This window comes from Pogona vitticeps, chromosome 13 (genome assembly GCF_051106095.1).
Source record: "Pogona vitticeps strain Pit_001003342236 chromosome 13, PviZW2.1, whole genome shotgun sequence".
Taxonomy (NCBI): Eukaryota; Metazoa; Chordata; class Lepidosauria; order Squamata; family Agamidae; genus Pogona; species Pogona vitticeps.
The window spans coordinates 14,642,466-14,665,581 of record NC_135795.1 but is presented as its reverse complement, the minus strand read 5'-3'; the positions used below and the strand labels follow the sequence as shown (position 1 = coordinate 14,665,581).

The 23,116-nt window shown below is 43.2% G+C and overlaps 1 protein-coding gene across 2 annotated transcripts in view; it reads left to right on the top strand.

Moving 5' to 3' along the window:
- LOC110090498 (BOS complex subunit NOMO1) overlaps window positions 1-19,139 on the top strand; it is a 120,448-nt gene extending 101,309 nt beyond the window's left edge. For both annotated transcript variants that reach the window (XM_072982716.2, XM_072982717.2), the window contains exons 27-31: window positions 12,789-12,899; window positions 14,412-14,513; window positions 16,703-16,822; window positions 17,597-17,689; window positions 18,666-19,139. In XM_072982716.2, the coding sequence (XP_072838817.2) occupies window positions 12,789-12,899; window positions 14,412-14,513; window positions 16,703-16,822; window positions 17,597-17,689; window positions 18,666-18,797 (558 nt within the window). In that variant the 3' untranslated portion in view covers window positions 18,798-19,139. The remainder of the gene's footprint in view (window positions 1-12,788; window positions 12,900-14,411; window positions 14,514-16,702; window positions 16,823-17,596; window positions 17,690-18,665) is intronic.
- Window positions 19,140-23,116: the final 3,977 nt, after the last annotated feature.

Here is a 23,116-nt window from a genome sequence, read left to right as displayed (position 1 = left end):
GTTATTTCGCTATTTTTTCGTATCTGGTGTAGTAAGAGACTTCTACCGCCCTATTGAGCCTCATGGCGCAGTGGTTAAACCGCTGTACTGCAGCTAAAACTGTGCTCACGACCTGGGGTTCAAATCCTAGGTAGCCGGCTCAAGGTTGACTCAGCCTTCTATCCTTCCAAGGTCGGTAAAATGAGTACCCAGCTCGCTGGGGGGGGGGGACAATGTGTAGCCTGCATAATTAACTTGTAAACCGCCCAGAGAGTGCTTGAAGCGCTATGGGGCGGTATATAAGCAGCACGCTTTGCTTTTTTTTTTTTGCTCCCTTCCTTCCCTTCCCCTAGTTTCCCTTTCCTGTCCCCTCCCAATTCAAGAAGTGCACTACGTGCTCTGACAAAATATCTTTATCAGACGGTCACAAATACTGTCTCTTTTGCTTGGGAGAAACCCACCAGACCGCCTCCTGCCAGTTTTGCAAAAATTTTACAAAATAGGCGCTAAAACTAAGAGGACAACGTCTGAGGTGTTTGGGAGAAATCACTCTAGCCTCCAACCATGGACGCTCCTCCAGTCACCGAACCTTCTTCACAGTCTTCAGCCTTGCCTGCTGCCTCTCCTACCCCTTCCAAAGCTTCCCTTCTACAACAGAAAGACTCCTTGTTTATTTTGATTGCCCTTTCCTGATGCTTCTTTCCTATTCTGTGGCTACCATGTATGACTAGCTTCCTGAATGTTGATGTTGATATAGTTCCTGATGTTCTACTTCACTTTATGGTCTAAAAACCTTTCATGAAACCAGTAGGCCAAACTGTCTGTTTTGTTGGGATGTGGGCAGTGAAAGGGTCATTGCTTGACCTAACTGAAAAAGAAATGCCAGCAGAACCATCTGGAGGCTGACCACTTTCTTTCTTTGTTAATGATCCATCTCAGCTGCTCTTTCCCCTTAGTTTTTGGCACATGTCAAAGGTCAAGCCTGCCCTTCCACTTCATGTCCCAGGCCAGTGAGTTCTTGTTGAGGACTCATTGTTACATACAGCACTGATGGTACTTGTCTGTCATGGGTTTGGAGGGAAAGTTCCATCCTATGGGGAGTGGAAGGCGGGACATCAGGGGGAGGAGCTGTACTGTATATATATTTGGAGCTGGTGTGTAGAGTGAGGAGTTGGAGTCTGTGTGTCAGACTGGGTACAACTGTGTGTCAGTTAGTACCTACCTGACAGGTTCAGGTTTCTATCTGGGTAGCCAGAACTGATAGGTTCAGGGTCTGTGCTTTACTTTAAAGTGTTCTGTGTGAACCAAACTGTTGTATGTATGATTGAGACTAAGCCACGTTACAGTATCTTATTTACTTGATCTTTTTATTTACCCTGTTTGTTATTTAAATAAACCTTGTTCTTTTGTTTGTGAAAAATCCATTCCTGGTCTGTGTGACTTCTTATAGGGAATGGTTGGTGGCAGCATATTTATAGTGTGGCATACTCCAGTAGGTCTGGGGTTGTCACATTGATTGGTGTCCAGCGTGTGGGATACGACTGGTCCAGTTGTCTAGTAGTCCAGCAAAGCCTTGGCAAGTGTGCCCAGAGCAAGGGGGGTCTAGTCAGGGACAATCTGAGGGCGCGTAGGTAATCTTCTAGGCTTACCTCACGGGGAGGTACGCTAGTGGAAGAACGTGCCAACTCAGATTGGGGACTAGATTAGGGAGCTCTGAGGCAACCCGTTGTGGCGGGAAAGGCTGAGGCAAAGCTGTGTGAAGTAACAGTGATCTAGCCTGTCTGCTGAGAGGCCTAGCAGAGGGGGTGGATTCTGCCTGGCAACAGTTGCAAGTTAGTGCTGAAGGAACAGCAGCAATCTATAGAAGGCTGTTCCTGAGGCAAAAGGAAAAAAGGCGTCGCTTTATTTTGAGGCTTGACTTTTGAAGGCAGCCTGTTCTGGGGGGGGGATTATGCCCTTGACTCGAAGCCAAATGGCAGAAATGGGGGAAGTAAGAGACCCACAGGTAGATCAAGGTTCTGAGGAGGAATTTGGCTCAGTGCAGGATGAGAGCACGGGAGAACAGAACCCAGAACTCAGAAAAATGCTCCTAGCCCAACAGCATGAACTGGGGGTGAGGGAAATGGAGGAAAGATTAGAGAGAGAAAGAATGGCGTTGGAAAGGGAAAAGGAAGAGAAACAGGAAAGGGAAAGAGAGAAACAAAGACAATTTGAAATGGAGAGGGAGAGAGAGAAAATTGCTCTGGAAAAAGAAAGGATGGCGTTTGAGTTAAGAAAATTGGAAATGATGAACCAGAATAATAATAACAATAGAGATTCTGAGGTGGGCCAATTGTCTAAAACTGACTTGAAGAAATTCCCTGTGTACCACAAGGGAGATTGCCCTGAGGTGTTCTTTTCCCTCGTGGAAAGAGCGTTTGTGGACTTCTCAGTAAGGGAAACTGAGAAGATGACTATTATGCGATCTTTGATCAGTGGCAGCCTGGCAGAAGTCTATGCAGAGATGCCAGTGGAACTGATGAAAGACTTCGCTGAGTTTAAAAAACTGGTGTTTGCCCGACATGGGATAAATGCGGAACAGCTGAGGCAAAGATTCAGGTCAATCACCAAGAAACCAGAGCAGACTTTTACCCAAGTGGGGGCCGAACTGGTGAGGTTGCTAGAGAAATGGCTGTCTCAGGAGGGGACAGAGACCTTCCAGCAGCTCAAAGACCTGATAGCGCTGGAACAGTTTTATTCAGTCCTGCATGGGGAACTGAAGTTCCAGGTGAGGGAAAGGAAACCTAAATCTGTGGCAGAAGCGGCAGAGATCGCAGATTTTATTTACCAAATAAGAAAGCCCTTAGGTGCTGAGGGGAAATCTGTAGGTAAAACCAAAGAAACCTACAGCAAGTACTCTCAGGGACCAGGGAAAAACCAGCAAGGGGGAGGGGCCCATGTTGAAGGGAAGCCCTCAGACATGAAACCACCAAGACCTCAGATTTTGGAGGGAAAACCAAAACCAGATGAGAAAGACTCCAAATACAGCAGAAAATGTTATTTCTGTCAAGGAAAGGGCCATCTAATCTCAGAGTGTGAGAAATTAAAGCAGCTAAAGGGAAATTTGCCTCATGATTTGAGTGGAACCAAGCCAAAAGCTGTGTTCTGTGTCCAGACAGAGCAAAGCTCCTTGCCACTGAGGGAGCCTGTTGCCATGGCTACTCAATCTGGAACAGTTACATCTGCTGATCAGGCTGGGGAAAGTGGTCCTCTTGTGGAGGTCAAGCGCTGCTTACTAGTGAGGACAGATTCACAGTTGTTTGAGACCGCAGGGGTGGACGTAGGAATACTTGACCATCAGTATAGGGGGCTAAAGGATACTTGTTCCCAGGTGACCCTGTGCCATCCAGACATTATTCCTAGGGAGTATATAATCCCAAATGAGAGCCTGAAGGTGGCAGGGATTGAGGGGCAGGTGATCTCACTGCCAGTAGCTGAGGTACCTGTGAGCTTTCAAGGCTGGAGGGGAGTTTGGCGGCTAGCGATTTCATCGACTCTGCCAGCAGCCGTGCTCATGGGAAATGACCTGGCTGAACATGTGAAACGGGTGCTAGTGATTACACGTTCACAAGCTACCACGGGGACAGTTCAGGGGGGTACTGAAGGGCCCGAGGCGGAAGCAGATGAGGGTAGTTCCGAAGCTGTGGTGGAAACCTTAACCACAGACAGCAAATTTGGCCAAGAGCAAAAGGCGGACGCCACTCTCCAAAAGTGTTTTGAAAAGGTGACAGACACCCAGCTAACACCTGAAACCCCAGCGAGATTTCGTGAGAAAAAGGGAATTTTATATAGAGAGACCCTGATGAATATCTCAAAAGGGGGAGATGGGATCAGAAGTCAGCTAGTGGTACCTGAAAAGTATTGCCCCATGATCTTACAAAGGGGGCACTCTGACATGTTTGCTGCGCACTTAGGGGTGAACAAAACACAGCAGAGAATCACACAAAATTTTTACTGGCCTGAAATAGGGAAGCAGATCAAGGAGTTCTGTAAACAATGTGATGTGTGTCAGAGGCAGGGGAATAACCGTGACAGGACCAAAGCGAAGTTGTGCCCTTTGCCTGTGATTGACACCCCGTTCAAATGTATAGGAGTGGATATTGTGGGACCTTTGCCCAAGGCCACAAAGAGGGGGAACAGGTTCATTCTCACCATTGTGGACCATGCCATGAGGTACCCCGAAGCCATTCCCTTGACTAACATCGAAACTAACACAGTGGCAGATGCCTTGGTGGGGTATATGTCCAGGATGGGATTTGCCTCAGAAATAATCACAGATTTGGGCACATCGTTTACATCAAAGCTCATGAAATGGTTATGGCAAATCTGTGGAATTAAACACAAGGAAACCACTGCCTATCACCCCGAAAGTAATGGGTTAACGGAGAAGTTCAATGGGACTCTGATGCGCATGATTAGGGCTTACTTGGCAGAGAATCCAAACAATTGGGACCAGAAGCTGCAATCCCTTTTGTTTGCTTATCGATCAGTGCCACAAGCCAGTACCGGGTTCAGTCCGTTTGAACTTTTGTTTGGGAGAAAAGTGAAAGGTCCACTTGATTTAATCAAACAAAATTGGGAGCAGATCACCCAGGATGACCCACAAGATGTTGTGACATATATAGACTCTTTACTGAATGACCTAAAGAGAAACCTGGAGCTAGCAGCAGAGAACCTGCAAGCTCAGAAGGTTAGACAGAAAACCTGGTATGACCAGAAAGCCAGGGAGAGGCACTTTAACCCAGGGGAGGAAGTGCTTTGGCTTAGGCCCTGCAAAGAGAACAAACTGCAGCTCAAATGGGCAGGACCATATAGGGTCATTTCCAAGATGTCGGACCTGAACTACCTTATAGAGCAGGAGGAACACCAAGCAAGGAGGGTGGTACATGTGAATGCCCTGAAACCCTACTACAGGGGGGAACAGAGGGTTTTATTTGCAATAAAAGCAGCTGAGAGTGAGGAAGCTGAATTACCCTTCTGGGAGGGTAGAGGGGAAGTAAAATACAACCCAGATGAGGTAAAGATCAGTCCTGCACTCACCCAAGACCAGCAGCAAGAACTAAAAGTGCTGCTCACCAAATATCAAAAGGTGTTTTCAAATAAGCCGGGGATAGTGAAGGGAGTGATGCATCGGATCCATACAGGGGATGCAACCCCACAAGCAGTATCCCCATACCGAGTGACGGGACCCTATAGGGACAAGGTGCGGAAGGAGCTGGACGAGATGCTTAGGGAGAACATAATCGTCCCCTCTTCTAGTCCTTGGTCCTCTCCGATAGTCCTGGTGGACAAGCCTGATGGGAGCATTAGGTTTTGTGTAGATTACTGGAAATTAAACCGCGTAACCACTCCTGATGCCTACCCAATGCCCGGCTAGACAACCTGATTGAAACCATAGGGGGTTGTCGGTTCATTTCATCATTGGACCTAGTAAAGGGTTACTGGCAATTAAGGATTGATCCCAGGGATCAGGAAAAGACCGCATTTTGCAGCCCTTTCGGTCTATATGAGTTTAGAGTCCTGAGTTTTGGTCTCAGAAATGCACCAGCCACATTCCAAAGGCTGATGGACCAGACCTTAGCAGGGCTCAGTGACTTTACTGTGGCCTACATTGACGATATAGGGATCTTCAGTAATACCTGGGAAGATCACCTGAAACACCTGGAGATAGTGCTGCAGAGGTTAAGTGCAGCAGGGCTAACGGTAAAGGCAAGCAAGTGTCAGCTGGGTAGCCCAGAAATAAAATACTTGGGTCACATAGTAGGGGGAGGAATGATCAAACCCCTAGAGGCCAAGATAGAAGCCGTTCGGGATTGGCCCAGACCCAACACCAAGAAAAAAGTCAAATCATTTCTTGGGTTGGTGGGCTACTACAGAAAGTTCATCCCGAGGTTTAGCGAGATGGCGGCTCCGCTGACCGATCTGACGCGGAAGAAGACTGATGACCGCATCCCGTGGACCAGCGACTGTGAGGAGGCGTTCCGGAGGCTGAAGGAGGCGCTCATCCATTATCCAGTGCTGCGTGCTCCAGACTTCGACCGGGAGTTCATCATCTACACCGATGCGTCTAACAGCGGGGTAGGAGCAGTTCTTTGCCAGGAGGATGAAAATGGTGACCAGCATCCAGTGTCCTACCTGAGTAGGAAACTCCAGAAAGGTGAGAGACATTTGGCAACCGTGGAAAAGGAGTGCCTGGCCATAGTATACGCGATCCAGAAGGCCAAGCCTTACATCTGGGGAAGACATTTTATTCTGTGCACTGACCACTCACCACTGCAGTGGTTAAAGACAATGAAAACCCACAATAGTAAACTTATGAGGTGGGCTTTAAACCTGCAAGATTATGACTTCGAAGTGAAGGTGGTCAGAGGGTCAATGAACTGTGTTGCTGACGCCTTGTCAAGAAGACCCGAAGAGTGAAGACGGCGAAGAAACATGGACTATGTATATATGTTGGTGACCAAAAGTTAAATGTACCTGTTTTTTTTTAAACATGCTTGGTTTGTATTAATAAAGGTAATTTAATGTATTGTAAATATGAATGTTTAAATGCCTAATTGATATGTTTAACCTAGAGTGTAAGTATGGGATTGTGTTATTGTATATCTGTTTTTGTGTGTTTTGATCCTGGTTGTTTTTTGGAGAAAAGCACTTTAGCTTTTCCCCTGCAAAACAACTTATAAAGAGGGGAGGTGTTACATACAGCACTGATGGTACCTGTCTGTCATGGGTTTGGAGGGAAAGTTCCATCCTATGGGGAGTGGAAGGCGGGACATCAGGGGGAGGAGCTGTACTGTATATATATTTGGAGCTGGTGTGTAGAGTGAGGAGTTGGAGTCTGTGTGTCAGACTGGGTACAACTGTGTGTCAGTTAGTACCTACCTGATAGGTTCAGGTTTCTATCTGGGTAGCCAGAACTGATAGGTTCAGGGTCTGTGCTTTACTTTAAAGTGTTCTGTGTGAACCAAACTGTTGTATGTATGATTGAGACTAAGCCACGTTACAGTATCTTATTTACTTGATCTTTTTATTTACCCTGTTTGTTATTTAAATAAACCTTGTTCTTTTGTTTGTGAAAAATCCATTCCTGGTCTGTGTGACTTCTTATAGGGAATGGTTGGTGGCAGCTGTGACAAACCCAGACCTACTGGGATATACCACAGTTTAACTAAGCTGCCACCAACCATTCCCTATAAGTTGTTGACAGTTGACAGTTGGTCAAGATGGCGGCGCAAGCACTTGCAGCGGCTAGGCATTCCAGAGATCGGCCCTTATTACGGACTCTACATGCTCAGGCACAAGTAATTTACAGTCGACAAGAATTATTATCTATTGGCAGAGAAGGTTACAACTTTGAATCGACGGTCTCAACTTACAACATCCCAGCTGAGCTTTTAAGACAGCCTGCATATCCGGGGGTTACTCCCCCTGCTCTCCCTGTCAGGAAGAAAAGAGCACGGAGAAAACGCAAGCAGAAAAGAGGTTGCAGGGCCGGTCTACGAGTGAGGTTAGGCAAAAATCCTCACAAGCCTGCATTGCCAAGTCTTTTTGTCTCAAATGTTAGATCTCTACCCAACAAGATTGAGGAGCTGGAACTTACTATCTCCCTACAGAAAAATATTCGAGACTGTTGCGTTATGATCTTTACAGAGACATGGCTTGATTCTTCCATCCCAGGGGAGGTAATTGAACTACAAGGACGCAGAGTACATCGAGCAGACAGATCTGTTGAATCTGGGAAGAGCAGAGGTGGAGGGGTTTGTGTTTACACAAACGATAATTGGAGCACAGATGTTAAAATACTGGATATTCACTGTTCTCCTGATTTGGAGTATTTGGCAGTGAAATGCCGCCCCTTTTACCTGCCTCGTGAGTTTAATGTTATTATAATAACAGCAGTATATATACCTCCTGATGCTAACACAACCACAGCTTTGAGTTGTTTGTTAACTGCTATCAGCAAACAGCAGCAGGCCTACCCAGATGGAGTGCTGGTGGTAGCAGGTGATTTCAATCAAGCCAATTTAAAGACCGTCCTCCCTAACTTTTATCAGTACGTGGACTGTCCCACTAGAGGGGAAAATACCTTGGATCAGGTATATAGTAACATCATACATGGATATAAGACGAAGCCATTGCCTAGCTTGGGACAGTCAGATCATATATCTCTTTTTTTGATTCCATCATACAGACCTCTTGTTAAAAGAATCAGACCATCAATTAGAGAAATACAAGTGTGGCCAGTGGATGCATCTGAGCAACTTCAAGATTGCTTTAGGAGCACTGATTGGGCACTGTTTGAGGAGGACAATGTTGATACTTATGCCTCAACAGTACTGTTTTATATCAAAAGCTGCATCAATGCTGTTACTACTACCAGACAAGTACGAGTGTTTTCTAATAACAAGCCTTGGCTAAATAGAGAAGTGCGCCTTTTATTAAAAGCCAGAAATGCTGCTTTTCATTCTGGTGATGAACTACAGTACAGAGAGGCTAGAGCTAAACTGAAAAGGGGCATTAAGGATGCCAAAGCTATGTACAGCCAGAGAATTGAACAACACCTTGAAAGTTCTGACACTCGCCGAGTGTGGCACGGCCTAAGACAAATCACTGGTCAGAGTAACAAAAACAGTCTGTGTAGCAGCAGTGATTTTTTGGCTGAGCAGTTAAATCAATTTTTCAGCCGTTTTGAGGTGGAAACAGGAACAACCATTATTACAGCACCTCCTGTCTATAATACATCACTAGAATCTACCATCAACAGACAACCACTAGTACTGCAGATTTCAGATGTGAGACGCGCTTTCCAGAATATTAATGTTCGAAAGGCAGCTGGACCAGATGGAATCATGGGACGAGTTATTAGGGGCTGTGCTGCAGAATTAGCTGGAGTTTTTACGGATATTTTCAATCTATCCTTGTTGCAGTGTTCAGTCCCCACTTGCCTGAAGACATCTATTATAGTGCCAGTCCCCAAGCAGTCAGCTGTGGTATCTCTCAATGATTACAGACCAGTAGCTTTAACATCTGTTGTTATGAAATGTTTTGAGAGATTGGTGCTGGATTACATTAAGGCTAGTCTTCCACCTTCTTTGGACCCATGGCAATTTGCATACAGGAAAAATAGATCTACTGATGATGCTGTGTCCATTGTACTCCATACTGTATTGAGCCACTTAGAACATCAGGGAACTTATGCGAGGCTGTTGTTTGTGGATTATAGCTCTGCTTTTAATACCATTCTACCAAATAGGTTGTTTTTTAAAATGATCAACCTGGGATTACCTCAGGAGATTTGCATGTGGATAAAGGATTTTCTGACAGATAGGCCACAGTCAGTAAGGATGGGATCTCACCATTCTTCTACCCTGGTACTAAGTACAGGAGCTCCCCAGGGCTGCGTGCTAAGTCCCTTCCTCTATTCCCTGTACACACATGATTGCACCCCACTGTATAACACCAATGCAATTATTAAATTTGCGGATGATACGACAGTGGTGGGGCTCATAAATAAGAACAATGAGTCTGCTTATAGAAAGGAAGTACAAAGGTTGATACTTTGGTGTAAAGAAAATCATCTCACACTTAACATCAAAAAAACTAAAGAACTCATAATTGATTTTAGGAGGAAGAGATATGTACATTTACCACTGTACATAAACGGTGAGGAAGTGGAGAGAGTTGGTAGTTTTAAATTTCTGGGTACTTACATCTCAGAGGACCTCTCATGGACTATAAATGCCAACATGCTAATGAAGAAGGCACAGAAGAGGCTGTATTTCCTGAGAATGCTCGGCAAGTTAAATTTATCTCAGCATTTGCTTCTGTCATACTATCGTAGCACCATTGAGAGTGTCCTAACCTATGGCATTCTGGCATGGTTTGGGAGTAGCTCTGTAGCGGACAAAAAAGCTCTACAGAGAACCATTAAAATTGCCCAGAATATCATCGGGCTCCAGCTACCAACCCTGGATGACATCTTCACATCCCGCTGTCTAAGGAAATCACATAGCATCCTGAGAGACTCTTCCCATCCTGCTTATAACTTTTTTGAACTGTTACCATCTGGCAGAAGATATAGAACAATTAAGACTCGGACCACACGTTTTCTCAATAGTTTTTATCCCAGAGCTATAATTGCAATTAATAATGAGCTTAAAGACCACCAATAGTGAATAATTAGTTGGACTGTGTAACTTGGCCTGCGGTGTAGATGTTTGTATTTTTAGTGGGGGACTTTTAGTGGGTGGGGAGTGTTTGGGGAATTTTATGTGTGTGCATGTGTCTGGTCTCTGGGTGTCTGTGAATTTCGTTGTATGTGTATATACTTACAATGACAATAAATTATTATTATTATTATTATTATTACTCGTTTGGTTCACACAGAACACCTTTAAATAAAGCACAGACCCTGAACCTATCAGTTCTGGCTTCCCATACAGACACCTGAACCTATCAGGTTGGTACTGACTGACACACAGTAGTACCCTGTCTGACACACAGACTCCCACTCAAGCTTCTTCTCTCAGCTCTTCTCCAGCTTCTCCTTCTTCTAAACTTCACCACACAAGCTCCACATATATATACAGTACAGCCCCTCCTCCTGATGTCCCGCCTTCCACTCCCCATAGGATGGAACTTTCCCTCCAAACCCATGACAGACAGGTAACATCAGTGCTGTATGTAACAGCAGCATATTTATAGTGTGGCATACTCCAGTAGGTCTGGGGTTGTCACACTCATTTCTGTTGTTAGATGCTTTTCTGCCTGTTGCACAAAAGAAGAGCCTGGGATTTCCTCAGCTCTCAGATGTTCTCAGCTTACTGAGGATGAAGGAGGTTGATGTAAACAATGGGTGACAGTTCCAGATCCTAATGTTTGTGCTGTAGGTTGCATGTCAGTGGCTAATTTTCACTCCTCTGCCCTTCATGCTGTCCCTCCTCCCCTCCACAGAGAAATACACTTGGGGGAGGGAACCAACAAATAATGCATACCGTGCTAGCTTTCCTTCAAAATGAGTTTACTTCTGATGGTCTGTAAAATTATTCACACTTTTGCTTATTTAGATGTCTAGCCTGCATTCCTGCAATGAGCTCAAAGCAGTATCCATGGTTCACTTAATCTCACAGTAAACCTCAGGCAGAGGGGAAGTTATTGCCTCAGGTTCATCCACTGAGTTTCATAACTCAATGGGGGCTACAACCCACATCTTGCAACTCTCAGCCTAGCACTAACCTCTACACCACCAACCTGCATCTACACTATAGGAAACCTGGCAACCTGCTAGCATAACCTTCCCTAGTATGGTACTTTCCTGATGCTTCAGACTGCAACTCCCAGGATCTTGACCACTTGCCTGTGCTTGCTGGGAAGATTTCTGGAGGGGCAGTTGGTCCTGCTCAGGCCCCTTCCTGCTGAGGTGCACAGTACCCCACAATGCCTGAATCTACATTCTCACAGTGGGTAGGGTGAGAACCAAATGTGGGGCAGAGTTACAGGTAGGTCTCTTACTCTTACAGGAGACAGGTGTTGTCTTTAGACAGATTTCCTCAGCTACTGTACCTCTGTAGGTAAGGAATAAGCACAGGCACAGTCAATGATAATCTGGAGCAGGACGAGAGAGGAGTCTGTCTGGGGAGTCTAGGGATCCAGAGTTCAATCCATGAATTAGATTTTCCCTGTCAGTGGTGTTTTTTTACTATTATTTTATTTTTGTGAAGGAGGGACGTCAGAGCCTAATGGCAGAGCACGTTTTGCCCCCAAAAGTTTCCAGGTTCAGCCTCTGTCTGCAGTCCTGGAGAACATCTGCCAGTCAGTGTAGATCACAGATGGGGACTTCTTCAGCCTAAGGACCAAATTCTGTTGTAGGGAGGATGCCTTAAAACTGTATTCCACTGATAGGTGGAAGTGAAGAAAAAAAATGCCATATTTAGTTTGAAAGCTCTTGCTGGCAGTAAATAAGCCATAACCTTTTAACCTTCAACTTGTCCTAGGTGGAAACTGTATAAGAAGTGGGTACATACAGGTGAACTAAGAATGGCTTTCCAGGAACAAGAGCTAGATTTGGCCTCCTGGGGTAGACAATGGAACATTTGGTGGAACAGTGATCTGAGTTGGTGCCAGGTAGTTTCCTGATGTTCCAAATCAGAGAAACACGTATCCTTTTCAAGTGGAATTTTTGGATTGGAGTTATTTAGAAGCAAATCAGGTAGTGGTGGTTCTTGGGCCATTTGGCCAGCTTACCCACAAGGATATTAAATGTGACGGGGGATTTTATATAATCTAGTAAATCCATTCCTTAGCTTTGGGAGTAGGCAGTATGATGCTCTGTAAATGACTAGCACTACATGCTTAGGCCAAATTCTCTTAGGCTGATTATAATCCAAAACACATACGTAAATGGTGTCAGTTGCTTACATCTGTTTTGGGTTTTTGCATTTCTTGTATTCTTTGTAGCGCACTAGATCAGTTCTCCTACTTGAATGAAATGGAAAGTGAAGGTAGAGCAGGAGAATAATTACTGTCTATTCTCCTCATTTTTAAGTTTGGAATTTATGTCTGAAGAAATACTTCACCTGGTTCTTTGACCTTTTTTGTGCTAGAAGTGTGTTTGTGTTTCATTCTCCATGACAAAAATTATATTCAACAGGATTTGAAATGCAGTGTTAACATTCACTTGTTATTGCCAAGGGAAGTGATTTGAGCAGAATTTTTGAAGCTTTTCCATCTGGCTATCATTAAACTTTATGTGCTTTTCTCCCATATTGTAGGTTGGCAACAGTGACATTGAGAATGTGAATATTATTGCTTTCCGCCAAATTAACCAGTTTGATCTAAGTGGAAATGTGATCACTTCCTCTGAGCATCTCCCAACCTTATGGGTATGTTATGCATCCTTTCATAAATCTTGAAGTAAGTCTGTGGATTCTGTACACATTAGAATTTTACAGAAGAGTGTTTGACTTGAGACGTTCAGTACAGTGGAGCTGGACGTTTGACAATGAATTCAGGAAAATAGCTTTTGCTTGATGGTAGAACCTATTTTGAACCTTGAACAAGGAGATCAGGGGGCTGGAAACCAAGCCTTATGAAGAAAGACTGGAAGAACTGGGCATGTTTAGCCTTGAGAAAAAAAGGTTGAGGGGTGATATGATAACACTTTTCAAATACTTGAAAGACTGTCATACAAAGGAGGGGCAAGATCTGTTCTCAGTCATCCCAGAGTGCAGGACACACAACAGTGGGATCAAGTTACAGGAAGTCAGCTTTCGACTGAATGGCAGGAAAAACATCCTAACTGTTAGAGCAGTAAGACAGTAGAACCAATTACCTTGAGAGGTGGTGAGTGCTCCAACACTGGAGGCATTCAAGAGAGACTACCACCTGGGAGATATCCTTTGATTTGTATTCCCGCAGTGAGCGAGGGGTTGGACTTGATGGCGTTATAGGCCCCTTTCAACTTCACTGTTGTATGATTCTATGATCAGGGAAATTTTCCCAACTGTTAGAGCAGTACAATAATGGAACCCATTGCCTTCAAGTCCATTATTCTGTGTTCTGTGAACCTAACCAGCATAGCCTGGGCAAAACGTGGCCCTCCAGATGTTGCTGAACTGCAAATCCCAACACTCCTCACTATTGGCTGTGTGGGCTAGGGTTGCTGGGAGTTGCAGTTCAGCATCATCTGGAGGGCCACGTTTTGTCCAGGTCTGGCCAAGGGCATGGATGGCAGAGATTCCAGCAATATCTGAAGAGCCATGAGCTGCCAACCCCAGTTCAGAGAGGTGTCAGATAAAATTGGCAATGGCAGTAAAGATAGTCTTGTTGGAAAACTATTAGTTATTTGAGGTCATCCTCTAAGGTTAATGCTGCAGTTTTTAAAATCACTATCAGCTTTATTGAGAATAATTTTGTTATTCATGTTATTGCTCCTATAACTTTATCATACTTTGAGTTCCGTTGCTGTTTCATTTGATTTGTATTTTAACTGTTAGGCAGCATTAGATAAATAAAATAGTTTGAGTGGTGAGACAAGAATAATCTTGTCAGGGACATGATGTGGCTTGAAGGAAAATGCAGTTCCCAAGCAAGGTGAGCTTTGCTGTGGCTCCTGGAAAGCAAAGTTCTGGTACAGAACTTGGGGGGGGGAGGGGGAGTTGAATTAAAGCTCCCTGAATCCCTGGGTCATTCTGGGCTGTAGTCCAGAAGAGGAACTCTGCCAAGCTAAGGTTCAAGATGATGGCCTGGTTTGCTCTTATTAGGTCCCACTTCCAAATTCTGTCTTGAGTTAGAAATGAGAAGCTTGGGAAAGGGCTGACTGAGAATCAGGGTGGAAAAGGTGCCAGCCATCTTCTTTCACTGAGGCCTCATTTCTTCACCTTCTCCTCTTACAGGTGAAGCTTTACAAGAGTGAAAACCTCGACAATCCAGTTCATACAGTCTCCTTGGGACAGTCTTTATTTTTCCACTTTCCACCACTGCTCCGGGATGGAGAGGTATTCGTTTAAGCCTTTCTGTGGAACATCGTATTGTCATTGTTGGCCTGTAAGGTGAAGTCTATGTGGAGTCAATGTGACTTCAGTTTTTATATAAATATAAAAAGAGATGAGAGATGCCATGGACAAATGTTTGAAAACCTCAATAGAAAGAGAGTCTGCCCACTTCTGAGGCAGGCCATTCCACTGTCGAAAACCTCTTACTGCCTGAAAGTTCTTCTTAGATCAAAATCTGCAGAAGACCACACAGTTAAGGACATCTGAGCAGACAGGGTTTTTTTATGCCTTACCCACTGTTGATCTCATGACGATACAAGCAGAGGATGACTTAGTACATTATGTACATTAGCTGGCAAATTGCGTCACCTTCCCTGTGTACTTGCCCTTACATGATCACATATCCTTTCTTGTAATCTGGATAGTTAGTTTGGGGCCTGTCCTCCAGAGGTGCACAAAACAAACTTGTTCCATCTTCCAACCTCAGCTATTCAAAGATAAGTGTCACATCATATTTTGTTTTTCTCTTCTCCAGCTAAACAAAGCCAGTTCCCTCAGCTGTTCCTCCCAGGGCTTAGTTTTCAAACCTTTTACTATCTGTTTCTACACAAGAGACCATCGAAACTATGTAGTGGGCAATATAGGCTTGTGTCTGGTGGTTCTCCTTTCTGTCTACCGTTTTCCTGTCTAATTTGTAATATAAAGAAGGATACCGTCTTGTGAACATGCACATAAGTTTACTAACATGCAAACACTGGGCTGCACTTCCACAACTGGACACAGGAAAGGAAAGCTCTGCTAACCTCTTAGCTAATCTTAGAACTGCAGGGCTGGAAAGGGACCCTATGGATTATCAAGTCCAGACTCTGTCAGGAGTGGCACAGTGGGGAATTGAACTTAAAAACTGAGCTATCCAGCAGTTCTGGACTGTTCACAAATCGCCTTCTGCCAAAGGAAGGAGCCAGAGAAGGCCATGTAGTTTTCCATCATTCCCTAGCATTTTTGTTTTCCATGGGGCCCTTCCCTCCTTTACCATACCTTGGATTGGTCATCAGCCAGATTAGTTCTTAACTATAAAACTGTGTTAAGAGTGCAAGGTAGTGCTCTCTCTCTCTCTCTCTCTCTCTCTCTCTCTCTCTCTCTCTCTCTCTCTCTCTCTCTCTCTCTTTCGTTCTTTCTTTCTTTCATTCGTTTTTTTTCTTTCTTTCTGTCTCTTTGTTTTTCTTTCATTCTGTCTTTCTTTATAATCCTAACCGTAACCTTCATGCTAACTCTAACCCTAACCCTAACCTGAACACTAAGCTTAATTCTAACCGTAACACTACCCTTTACCATAACCCTAACCCAAAACTGAACAATAACCGTATCTCGCAACACCTAACAGATATTCTTCCTTCCTTCCTTCCTTCCTTCCTTCCTTCCTTCCTTCCTTCCTTCCTTCCTTTCTTTCTGTCCCCCCACCTATAATCATCATCATCATCATCATCATCATCATCATCATCATCATCATCTTTGAACTGCAAAACTGAAAGGGACCCTATGGATCATCAAGTCCAACCCCTCTCAAGGAGGCACAGTGGAGAACTGAACTCCCAACCTCTGTCTTCACAGCCAGAGACTTAAGGCACTGGGCTATCTAGCTATCCTACCATGTTTCCCTGAAAATAAGACAGGGTCTTATATTAATTTTTGCTCTAAAAACGGATTAGGGCTTATTTTCAGGAGATGTTTTATTTTTTTATGTACAACAATCCACATTTATTCCAATACAGTCATGTCATCTTCTTCTGGTTGCTGCACAAGGGTAGAGGGCGGGGTTTCACTTAATAGGGGCTTATTTTTGGGGTAGGGCTTATATGACGAGCATCCTGAAAAATCATATTAGGGCTTATTTTCAGGTTAGGTCTTATTTTCGGGGAAACAGGGTATCTCACTTAGAGGATAAAGTGGGCAGGAGGAGAGCCAGGTGCTCTTCCTTGAGTTCACCAAAGCAAAGATGAGAGAAAATAAACAGACAAACAAGACATTGCCTGCAGAGCAGTGCTAGCCGTTGATAACAAGGAGATGAAGAAACATACTCCTGTGGAAGGCAACATTTCAATTTAATTAACATCAGCAGAGTTTTCTTCTTTTTTGCTGCTGATTTTTTTTCCTGCTAGTCCTTAGTAACTCCCTCTTTCTTTTATTGGCAGAATTATGTGGTGCTTTTGGACTCAACACTCTCCAGATCTCAGTATGATTATACCCTTCCTCAAGTTTCTTTTACCACAGTTGGGTACCATAAACACATCACATTGGTTTTCAGTCCAACGGTAAGCACCCCCCCCCAAGCAAAGTATTTTGAGAATATATTAGGATATTGGTTTTCTTTTGCCTTTATATTTTTACTTGTGGTTCTGCTTTCTTCCTTTTAGAAGTATAATGGGTGCATCCACAAAATGGCTACTGTGGGAGGGCAACACTGCCATTCACAAAATGACAGCTCTGGAGGTTTGGCCATCCATGAAATGCTGGTAGCATCACCTTCCCTCTTCTTTCTCTGTATGTATGTGTTTTTTCACTCAAAGAGTGGGAGAACACATATGTACATCCTCCCACTTTTTCCTTGCCATGGAATGGAGCAGTGTCTCCAGTATCTTGGGTTGATGGTGGTAGAAACTCCATTGCCAGAAACAACTGGGCTCAATGTCTGCTTCCTGCTAAAGATGTGGAATGCTCACTGATTAGTGGGTAAGGGACTATGAACCAAGAGTAGATGGAAAGACAAAGGGAATGAAGGGGCTGAAAGAGCATTATCTCTGTACTGTAACATTTTGTTGCGGGTTCCACTTGTAGTATTAACAATGCCCAGGTTTTGTGCAGTTGGGTACTTCAGCAAAGCACAAGTGGTGGCAGATAGCTTCTCAGTCTTGCCACTGGTAATGTGTCCCCTCATGAGTGGCGTCTGATACGTCTGCGAGGGATATGAGGATTGCTTGGCATCAGAAGGCGGAAGTACATAGTGTTCTGGTACATAAGGGGTGAATATTGCCACTTCCAAAGAGCAGGATCACACCACAAATTCTTACACTCTTGCTGTTTTTCAGAGAAAGCTGCCTGAGCAGGATATTGCCCAGGGCTCTTACATTGCCTTGCCATTGACACTGCTTCTCCTTTTGGCTGGTTACAACCATGATAAGGTAATGTGCGTGGTTTCTTATTTGGCAGCTTGGATGTTTGACAACTGTTCCACAGTATTTCTAGATACAAGGAAAACCCTTTGCTCACTCTGGCCACATGCACATACAGTTTTGTCAGTTTAAACATGCCTTGTGCTCACCATTGCTTCTCCTTTCTGCCTTACAAAAGACTTGTGTGTCCTCATTGAATCCATGTTATCTTCTGGCATTTTTTCTGAAAGGAAAAGCTGATAATCCTTTGTCTCAACATGCTTTGCTACAGAGATTTTTTTTTCATGCCTCAAACATAGCTTAAACCAGTTAAGTTTCTGCAGTGCCTCCTCTTTTCCACTGTAAGATTTGGAAGGAGGACTTGGGCTATTTATCAGCCTGTCAGCATTCCATCTTTCTCTGGAATTTGTTGACAGATATCATGGCCATCAGTTTTGATGCCTTAAAAAGAGAAAGGAAGTAAATTCATAGAGGTTGAGGGAGTTGATAGCCACTAGCCACGATGTAACATTGCGTCATTGTGGGGGAACAGTAGTGGAAGTAGGTGGTTGCTCTCCTACAGCGCTTCTTCCTCCAAAGCTCCCCAATGCTTACTGCCTTTGTAGAAGTTCCTGGTGCCTTCTGTATCTTCCTGAAAGGCTTCCAGTTGGGCACTCAGTGAGCATGCCAGTCTTACCTGATTTTGGAAGCAAAGCAAGATTGTGCCTGTTTAGTGTTTGGAGTGGAGGCTACCCAGTTCTTCAAGGAATTGCTTGGTACAGCTAGGTTATAATTTGCTGGAAACCCTGAAGAGTCATTGCCAGCCAGCGAGAAGAGGCAGGTGAACTGATTTTGTTCTTGTTCGGTATGAGGCAGCTGGAATGGTTTGTTCTGACTATTTTGTGACTGGTTTATTCTAATAGCAGTTCCATGGGAATGTTGGTATTTGGGTTTCTTTTCCTATTGTACCATGATGCCTTCTCCCCCATGTTTTCTGCTCTTCCAGTTGATTCCTTTGCTGCTCCAGCTAACCAGTCGCCTACAAGGAATGTGTGCACTCGGGCAGACAGGTTCTGACACAGGTGGCCTCGAGGATGTGAAGAGGCAAGCCAAGAAACAGAAGATGAGGCGGACGTGAGGCAAAAGAGTAGAACTCACATCAGCTTCGTTCTGGGGTTTCTGACTGGCATAGCTGCTAAAAGGGACTGAATCTGGGACTGATTGAAGACCTCTGTGTTCTTTTACACCCTGGGCCTAAAAAAATCCATCATCTGTATGAATTTTACATGGAGTTGACAGAATACCACAATGTATAAAAAAACAAAAAAACACAACTGGTTCTTGACACTGAAAACTGTTTCTATGCTTTAAAAAAGAATTGTTGGCAGAATATTTTCTTGGAGGAAATAAATTACTGTATATTTTTGTTCACTTAAGATCTGTGTCAACAATGACCAATAAAATTTGATTTTGCCTCCCGGCATGTCTTAATGGCGTTTTAATACTCAACTTTTCCCATATCTTTCAGGACTTGTGCTCTGCTTCTCCTGCCTGGAGAGTGAACCTTTGATTTACAATTCCCATCAGCTGTAGCAGTGGTGAGGGATGATGAGAATTGTAATTATAATTTTTAAAAAACATCGAAAGGGCACCAGGTTCATCTACTGCTCTTCTGTTGACTCTGGTAAAGCAGTTGCCTGCTCTGATGTGCTAGAACAAGAGGGGACATCAGCCCGCCAGATGTTCCTATCATTCCTGACCACGAGCTAGGCTAGCAGGAGTTTGAGAGTTGAGCTGAAGCCATACAACATCTGAAGGGCAGTCATTGATACCCTACCTCCACCAGTCATTTTGTCAACAGACCCAAGTCCTACCATCATAGGAACAAAAAGGCCACTTTTTGAACATTTAAGTTTTGTAAACAGGAAATGTATTAGTAGAAACACTTAAGTATTGATAATTACTAATAGTGCTCCAAGGAGAGTAATCTACTAGTTGTTCCAACCAGAGCAGATTCTTTGAACCACTGGGATTTACATATGGGATTTACTATCAAGCATTGATCCAATGGGTCTTTTCTGACTGGGACTAGCAATTGGTGTAGGCTTTTGTTATTGTTATGAAAAGGCTGAGCTCTAGCTAGACATCTGCTTGTCCCACTAGTGATGGTTGAGAGTCACAGATGGGGATGATCCGTAATTCACAGAATGAGTAATTTGGATTCAACTTCCAGGTTCAGCAGGAGGTGTTGATAGAAACATAGCTCTTGGCCATTCTAAAAGGCTTCTGCTAGATAGGCGCTCCATTTTCCACAACAGGAGTGGGAAAAGTGCACTATGTGACACTGATGACCATCTCTGACTGCCAGTGGTGCTTTTAGATTATTTTTGACTCTGCAGTTAATGGTCTTACACCTACCCCCTCTTCTTTTACATTGCAATTAGAGATGGGCACAAATCAAGAACATGGCAATTCATCATGATTTGCAATTCATAAATGTTGACAAATGACTAATTTAGTAATTTTTTTCAATGAATTGACAAGTTGATTCATCTTGACTTTTGTTGTTGTTTAGTCATTAGGTTGTGTCCGACTCTTTGTGACCCTGTGGACCAGAGCATGCCAGGCCCTCCTGTCTTCCACTGCCTCCCAGAGTTGGGTCAAATTCATGTTGGTAGTTTCAATGACACTGTCAGGGTATAGAATTTTATAGGCCTGAACCCATATATGTTTCATTAACGAGCTGCCATTATGTGCAGATGAGAGAAAAGCTGAATCATCCTAAGCTGATGCAATGAGGTGAAACCAGAAAGAGCCCAGGTGCAGAGAAGAGGTCACCTGGAACCCGATTGGACTGGACAGAGACAAGATTATGTATAAATATGGACTGTGTCTGTGATATGTTCTCTTCTTCTGATGTGATTTTCTGCCACGCATGCTGTTGGACTGTGTGAAGACTTCTAGATGTGCTGTAGAGACCTGCCTGTATATAAGTGTACATATATGTAAATATAACCGTCAAAGAAGAATTGGTAAAGTGTCTTCATTTACTCTGCGCCAGAAACGTAACAGACACTATTCAACCATCTTGTCCTCTGTCATCCCCTGCTGCTCTTGCCTTCAGACTTTCCCAACATCACGGTCTTTTCCAGGGAATTTTCTCATGAGATGGCCAAAGTATTGGAGCCTCAGTTTCAGGATCTGTCCTTCCAGTGAGCACTCAGGCTTGATTTCCTTTAAAATGGATAGATTTGTTCTCCTTGCAGTCCAGGGGGCTCTCAAGAGTCTCCTCCAGCACCACAATTCAAAAGCATCAATTCTTCGGCGGCCAGCCTTCTTTATGGTCCAGCTGTCACTTCCATACATTAAATTGCTCCCTGAGATATATTTTACATATTATTTATTTATTTATTTATTTATTTATTTATTTGATTTATATCCCACCCATCTGGTATATTTATACCACTCTGAGCGGCTAACATCAGCATATATACAATTAAAATAATATAATGCCAAAAACATCAATTATTAACAAACCATACCGAAAATAATAAATGATAGATAGATAAAAGAGAGAGAATAAATTAGAATAAATTAGAATAAATTATAGATAAAGGAAGTCTTATTTTGCATCATGCTAGTGTAACTCAATAAATACTCCCATCCAAAACATATCAAATGGAAGCCTCCTCTTTTACAATTAATGAGCTGGATTCAGAGGAAGTTAGTTAGGCTTTAGTCTCATTAAAAAGAGAGAGACTCTTAGTTGTTACCAATATACCCTCTTAACTTTCAGCTTCGCTGAGTGGGGCTCTGGCTTTTCGTTGTGCACGACTCCGCCCCCCCCCCCACATGCAGGGTTCCATAGTGACCGGAACTTAACATGATTGCTGAGTGGAGGAGGAAGACAGATGTGTGGAGGGAGGCAGAGGTGTCCGCACACACATGCCCAGCTTAGAGGGACTACTGCATGTTGAATTGATCCAGTAGGACTAAAGCATGATTAATTTCCTCTGGTTATTACCTAGTGCAACTTACTTTCAAGTAATACGCCTAGAATTGAGAAGTGGAGACATAAAAACATGCAGCTATGAAAACTTTATTTCTAATTTGTTTTTTTAAAAAACATCCTGGTTTGTTAGTTTAAAAGAAATACCACAAAATAGATGTGGAGACCTTTGTTAAAGAAATGAGAATAACAACGTATTGTACAATAGAAACTTTTACAGAATAGTGTAAAAGGAGAAAAGGATGAATTAAAAGTTGTTTGTTTAATTATAACCAAGTAGAGAAGTTGTCACTTGTTTTATAAGGCCTTATGATTAATAATATGATTAAGTTCTGAAAACAGTATAAACATGTATATTCTGTAATATAAATGAAAATAATATATTATTATTATTATTTATTTGATTTATATCCCGCTCATCTGGTCAGATCGAGCACTCTGAGCGGCTTCCATAAAAAGTATACAATAAGCATAAAATTTTTACAAATAAACAGCACCACATATAATAACACAAAAGAATAGATGAGAAGAGATATGTTGTTTGTATTGTATTGTCAATGCATTACATCATTCCAGCAAGCACTAGCTTGAAGGAAGGGGGATTTTACTCTGACCTTGATGGCCAGAAGCAAGCCAGGCCAGGAGGTATGCAGGTCAAGCCTATGAAATGCAGGAGACTAGGCTTCAAGGCTGCTTAATTAGAAGCCTAAACATGTCGGCTTCTAATTGGTTGAAAAAAAATGGTGCGGCACTAGATTGCATAAAGAAATCACTCTTGCACTGATAAATAATGGAGAAACATTCTATCCAAAGGGAGAAGAAAGGAGACAAACTTCATCTCGCACATGGTCTGAAAGCAACCAGGATATAACATGGACATAACATACTGTAACTATTTATTCCAGCTGGATAAAGGCTTGGTGAGAAAATATTTTCTTCTGGGCTTATAAGATGCCTAGAGTAATGCTTTTGTATTTTATATTTTCTTGTTATAAGAACTCTGATGTTATTTCATGTGTTTTTAAAAAAAGCTTTTGGAGTTATATGGGTTTTTACTTTTAAATGAAATATCACAGAGATGTATAAATATAATGCAACATAGCCCACTAATGTGGAGAAGTGGTCCCCAACCTTGGGCCTCCAGATGTTCTTGGACTACAACTCCCAGAAGCCTTCACCACCATCTCTGCTGGTCAGGATTTCTGGGAGTTGAAGTCCAAGAACATCTGGAGGCCCAAGGTTGGGGACCACTTCTCTACATTATTGGGCTATGTTGCATTTTGTTCATTTTCACTCTTGGAAGGATCTGTATTCGTGGTAGAGATGCTACTCTATTTTAGAATGCAACTTAAAACATTTTTGATATTTTATTGTATTTATGCCCTTATATTTTTGACTGTATTAGCTCTTGAATTTCAGCAGTCCTGTTTTGTATTCAAGTGCAACTT